At 58.0% G+C, this 6,000-nt stretch overlaps 1 protein-coding gene across 1 annotated transcript in view; it reads right to left on the bottom strand.

Annotated features, from left to right (window-relative positions):
• Nucleotides 1-352: 352 nt before the first annotated feature.
• Nucleotides 353-6,000, bottom strand: part of LOC129716044 (protein FAM83H-like) — a 29,208-nt gene continuing 23,560 nt past the window's right edge. Inside the window, exons 4-5 of the mRNA XM_055665925.1 lie at nucleotides 4,529-4,653; nucleotides 353-3,087 (exon numbers count right to left, since the gene is read on the bottom strand). Coding sequence (XP_055521900.1) covers nucleotides 396-3,087; nucleotides 4,529-4,653 — 2,817 coding nt within the window. The 3' untranslated portion in view covers nucleotides 353-395. The remainder of the gene's footprint in view (nucleotides 3,088-4,528; nucleotides 4,654-6,000) is intronic.

The raw sequence follows: 6,000 nt of genomic DNA, 5'->3' as shown, positions 1-6,000 counted from the left end.
TGTGCCTCCTCCATATCATTGTGTGGGTGGGCTGCAGGGTCGGTGTGGGCTGGAGGCAGTGAGCTCTCTGTGACCCTGGTCAGACCACAGCCATGCTCTCGCCCCAGTGACAGTCATTTCAACCGGCCCGGTGTCAGAACAGTGCCCCGCTGACCCCGAGCTTCACTGACCCCAAGCCGCGGTGACCTCTCTCACACACTACAGGCGGCTGCGGGGAGTTTAGTGCCCTCTGATATCACGGCGCTTCCCAACCGCCCCCCTCCCCTCCCGCCCCCTAGATGTGGACGGGCTGGGGGGCTGGCCTGGCTCCAACCACCCTCCCCCCCACCCCCCCCCCACCCCAAATGTCAGTGAGCCACAGACTGGATGGCAGCATGTGGCCGCCAGGGCCGTGGTTAAAACCTGCGGAACGTCCCCAAGAGCTTGGGGATGAATCTGGACGGTCTCTTTTTGTCGGCTCCGTCCGTGTCCTTGGAGTCTTGCTGCCCCGAGAGGTTGCCCTCTGCCTTGGGGGGCTCGTCCCGCTTGTAGAACACCTCGAAGCGGCTGTAGACGCGCCGCTCCTTCCTGAAGCTGTCGATCCTGCGGATCAAGGGGTCAGTGTGGTCGGCCGGGCTGGGGGTCTCCTTGGCCTTCTCCGGCACATCCACACACGGCTTGCTGGCAACAGCGCTGTTACCTCCATCGGCCGGGGCCGTGCCGGAGGGTCCCTGCTCCCTGCTGGCCGGCGCGGGCTGCGGCTTGGTGCCCTCCGACCCTGCGACCTCCACGGTGGCGATTTCCGCCCTTGCAACCTCCGGCTTGGTGCCCACCGCCATGGCGACCTCCTTCCTGGCCCCCTCCCGGTTCTTCAGGCTGTTGGCGGAGATCTGCTCCAGGATGACCTTGGTGTCATCGCGGAGGTTGGTGCTGTACAGGACGTTGGCCGAGGTGCCGTAGCGTCCACTAGATGCCGGTGCCGTGGCCTTGGTCACCGGCACTGCGCCGGGGACCGCCGCAGATCTCTGCAACTTCTCCTCCCTCTCCACCGTGGCCCGCAGAGATTGCTCGCCACCCTTCTCCGTCTCACCGCTGGCCGCTCCCTGCCCAGGGATCTCCCTGGACCTGCGGTCCCCCGGGAAGTTGAAGAAGTTCCTCTGTTTCGGGGAGACCTTGGGCGTTGTCGGGGCAGCTGGGTGTTTCCCGTCCTCACTCCCCTGCCCGTTCACACATACGGTGGTGGAGTGCAGCCTCACCTTGACTGCACCCTCCTCCACAATGGGGGTGGGCGAGGGTCTCTTGTGGCCCTCAGTGGGACCTGGTGCCTCTCTGGTGACACTGATGGTCGGTGGATGCTGGGGTCCAGTGGGAGGAGGTGGATTGGTGTCGGCCTCAGGGGGTTGAGGGCTTGGCTTTGTAGTCAGAGTGGAGGAGCTGACCACAGGCTGATTCTGGGGGTGGTCTGTGTGCTGCGGGACCACCACTTTGGCTGCCGACGTGCGCTGTGCCATCTTGTTCAGGACTTCCTGGACCTTCTTGCTGAGCTGAAGGTCGAATTTTGCCCTCTCCCTATGGTGAATGTTGGGGTTAATGTCCATACAGGATTGCCCTTGCTCCGGCTCTGTTTGCCCAGGAGCGACGGTCTCCGCTGGCGTGCCCTGGACATTCTCCGGCCCCTGGATGTGACTGCGCAGCTCCTCATCGGCCGTGTCCTCAGGTATCCCGGCTGGGAGAGGCTTCTGTTCCTGGCACTCCCTCGCCTCGTCCTGCACCTGCTCTCGGATGCTCAGCACCTTGCGGCTCTTCTGAGTCATGTGCTGCTCGATTTTGGAGGAGTTGAAGATGAGTGAGGAGCGTAGCCGTGAGCCGCGCTGCTGCAGGGGGTTGAGTTTGCTCCGAAGCGAGGCGTGCTTGGCCAGCTTCATCACCTGCTCCCCCTCCCCCTGCTCCATCACACCCTCGCACACCTCCACCCTCTGCAGCTTGGAGCTGTACAGGTCCATCAGCTTGTAGCTGGTGAACTGCGGAGGGTCCCTGATCAGGGGGGTGTCGCACAGCTCCCTCCCCGTGTGCGTGTCCCCAGGCCCCTCGCTGTGGCCAGCTGACGAGTGGTCTCCCTCGGGCAGGCCGGGCTGGTCGCTCAGGTAGGAGCCCAACCTCCAGCGCCGCAGCCCCAGCTTGGTGGGCTGGTCCTGGGATTTACGGCCCAGGCCCGACTCCTGGAACAGCATCCGGGGGTCCAGCACCTGCTTCTGTGTGGGCGACTTCTGGCAGGCATAGGACTGGCCAATGTTGGGCCGCTTCGGGATCTCCAGCCCCAGCCTTCCCTCGCCCTCCAGCTCCATGTCGCTGGACCCATACCGCACTTCCCTGGAGCAGTTGGACAGCGGGGGTTGCAAGGGATACCCCGAGAGGAAAGCATCTTCGTAATTCATCTGCTCGTGGCCATGGGCTGGCTCTTCGGCCCAGCGAAAGTCCTGGCGGCCCTGCTGGAACCTTTCAAACAGGCGGTGCTTACTGTTCATGGATCGGAACCTCTCCCTCGTCACGCCAGGCTCCTTCTCCCGGAACACGTGGTCCGAGCGGGTGTCCAGCTGGTCGCGGTGCTCGCTCATCCATTCGTAACGGCATTCCCTGGAGTCGTAGCTCTCCGCCGTTCCCTCCGCGTAGCTCCGACGCTTCAAAACGTCCATCTCCATGCGCTTGGCTCTGAGCACTGAGCTGCAGACAGGCTCCTGCTGGAAGCTGGGCAACTGCCTGCCGTAGTTCCTGATGCCCGCACCCTCCCTGAACTGTGCGCCCTGACCCTCCTGCCTCACAATGCGGGGGAAACGCTCAGGGTCGGACTCGGCCCAGGACAGGCTGGAATGCTGAGACAGGATGTCGTCCTGCAGGATGTGGGTACCCCGCCTGGGGCGGCCCCTCTGCACACGCGAGTACGGGGCCACGCTGTAGTAGTTGTCCATGGCAGGCACCTCGTTCTCCAGACCCTCCAGCGGGAGCGACTGGGCGTAAAGAATGCGGAACTCCTCGTCAAAGATGCCCACCAGCTCGCCCTGGAACCTCTGCACGATGCTGCGGTGAATCTTCTCAAAGGACCACATGAAACTATGGGACAGAGGTTACAAGACAGTGTCAGTGGACACACACACACACACACCAGCCCCAAAGCAAGTCCACACATCACCACAACTCTGCACGGGGGGAGGGGGCTACAGAACCAGACCCACCTACCCCACCCAGGGGCTGCATGGCAGGGCATCCTTGGCAAGTGATTTACTCCCCCCCCCCATCAATGTCTCCATACGTCACTGCACGGAGGTCTAGAGGGGGTGAGACACTCTCAAGGAAAGCAAAATGCATGATTTGTAAGGTTGCAGATGACACGGCACGGGGACAGGTGGTCTTGGAGACAGACAAGGTGGTTATCAAACATTACAGCAGCGTCTGATCAGTTGGGTAAGTCAGCGGAGGAATACCTAACAGCATTTAATCCCGCTGAGTTTGAAGGGTTGCACTATGTGAAGTCAGAGCAGGACAGGACCTTCACAGTGAATGGTGGTGAATCAGTGGAATTCATTGCCACAGATGGCTATGGACTGTGGAGGTCAGGTATTGGGGTATTTTTAAAATGGAGATTGACAGATCCTTGACTAGTAAGAGTGTCAATGGTATGAGAATGGGGCTGATAGGGAAAGATAGACCAGCCATGAATGAAGGGTGGAGTAGACTCGATGGGCCAAATGGCCTAATTCTGCTCCTATGACTTATGAATATGAATGGCAAAGTCCTGGGGAGTGCTGCAAAGGTACATCAGGTACATTGTTCCTTGAACGTGGCATCACGGATAGATAAGGAGGTGAGGAATGCCTTTGGCATGCTGACCTTCACCAGTGAGGGAATTAATTACACTTTTATTACAGTTTTACAAGATGCTGGTGGGGCCGAACCTGGAGTTTTGTGTTTAGTTTTAGTCACCCTGCTATCAGAAAGATGCCATTAGGCTGGAGAGAGTGCAGAAGATTTATGACAATGTTGCCAGACTCATGGGTCTGAGCTAGGGGGAGAGGTTGGGCAGGCTAGGAATTTATTCCTTGGAGACAGGAGGATGAGGGGTGATCTTATCGAGGTGTACACAATGATGAGAGGAATAGATGGGTGAATGCAGTCTTTTACCCAAGAGGAAATAATCAAGAACCAGAGGACACAGGTTCAAGGTGAAAGAGGAAAGAATTAATAGGAACCTTTTCACTCAGATGATAGTGGGTATATGGAAAGAGCTGCCAACGGAAATATTTAAGGGAGTTACTATAACAGCACTATAACGTACTTTAACAAAGATATTTGGGCAGCTACATGTTTGGAAAGGTTTAGAGGGTTCTGGGCCAAACGTGGACAAATGGGACGAGTATAGATGGGGCACGTTGGCCTGTGTGGATCAGCTGCTCTACAAGACTCCCTGGGACCTACCATTCACTGCGTCCATGCTTCAAACATGCTTGCCATTGTGAGCCCAGGGTGATTGCAGTGACATTGGGGGCTGACTCACCTGTAGGAGCCACAGAGTACAGCGTTGGTGTCCACCAGCAGGAAGCGTTCAATGAGATTTCCAGTGAAGGAGAGCCCCGAGCGGCAGTAGTAGGTGGATCCGACCAATGTCCGCACACGCAGGAACTGCAAGACAGATCGCAGTCAACCACCAGAGACACGTCAAACACGACACAGGGACACGTCAAACACAGCACGGGGACACGTCAAACACGGCACGGGGACACATCAAACACGTGACACAAAACACGGCACGGGGACACGTCAAACACGGCACAGGGACGTCAAACACGGCACAGGGACACGTCAAACACGGCACAGGGACACGTCAAACACGGCACGGGGACACATCAAACACGACACAGGGACAGGCCAAACACGGCACGGGGACATGTCAAACACGGCACGGTGACACGTCAAACACGGCACGGGGTCAAACACGGCACGGTGACACGTCAAACACGGCACAGGGGTCACACGGCACGGGGACACGTCAAACACGGCACGGGGACACGTCAAACACGGCACGGTGACACGTCAAACACGGCACAGGGACAGGCCAAACACGGTACAGTGACATGCCAAACACGGCAAGGAGACATGTCAAACACGGCATGGAGACGTCAAATACGGCACGGGGACACGTCAAACACGGCATGGAGACAAGCCAAACATGGCACGGGGACACGCCAAACACGGCAAGGGGACACATCAATATAATATAAGCAGGACGGCAGTTAGGGAGCGGCAGTGAGGGAGCGGCCTTGTGAGGGAAGTGCCCTGTGAGAAAAGTGTGAGTCTTTGGCTCGAGAGTCTTCGGCGAGGAGGCTGAGGAGAGGAGGCTACACAAAACGCTGGAGAGGGAGAGACGAAAGAAGGAGATGTCAGGCAAGCTGATTCAGTGTGATGCTTGCAAATGTGGGAGGTCAAGGACACTGCTGGTGCCTCTGGCTGCTACAAATGCGAGAAGTGCATCCAAGTAGAGCTCCTGAAGGACCGTGTTGGGGAACTGGAGAAGCAAGTGGATGACCTCAGGTTCGTCCGAGAAACGGAGTCTTTACTCGACGTCCGACAGTAAGATTGTTACACCTAAGGTACTGGAAGAGAGAAGGTGGGTGACGGTGAGAAAGGGAGGGAAACAAGGAATGGAAAGGTCCCCGGGTGTTGTACCTCTTGTGAACAGGTTCACCCACTTAGAAGCTGTCGGGACAGAAGACGTTATTATACTGAGCGGCGGACTGGCTGGCGAAGCAAATAGGGCTGTTGAGCCAAAACCAAAGAGGCCAACATCGGGCAACGCCATTGTAGTGGGAGACTCCATTGTGAGAGGTACGGACAGGGGTTTCTGTTGCAACAGACAGGATTCGAGGATGGTGTGCTGCCTTCCTGGTGCCAGGATCCAGGATGTCACGGACAGAGTGCAGAAAATCCTCAAGGGCGAAGGTGAACAGCCGGAAGTGGTAGTGCATATCG

Source organism: Leucoraja erinacea, chromosome 2 (assembly GCF_028641065.1).
Source record: "Leucoraja erinacea ecotype New England chromosome 2, Leri_hhj_1, whole genome shotgun sequence".
In the NCBI taxonomy this organism is placed as follows: Eukaryota; Metazoa; Chordata; class Chondrichthyes; order Rajiformes; family Rajidae; genus Leucoraja; species Leucoraja erinaceus.
This window is presented reverse-complemented; position numbering and strand designations above follow the sequence as displayed.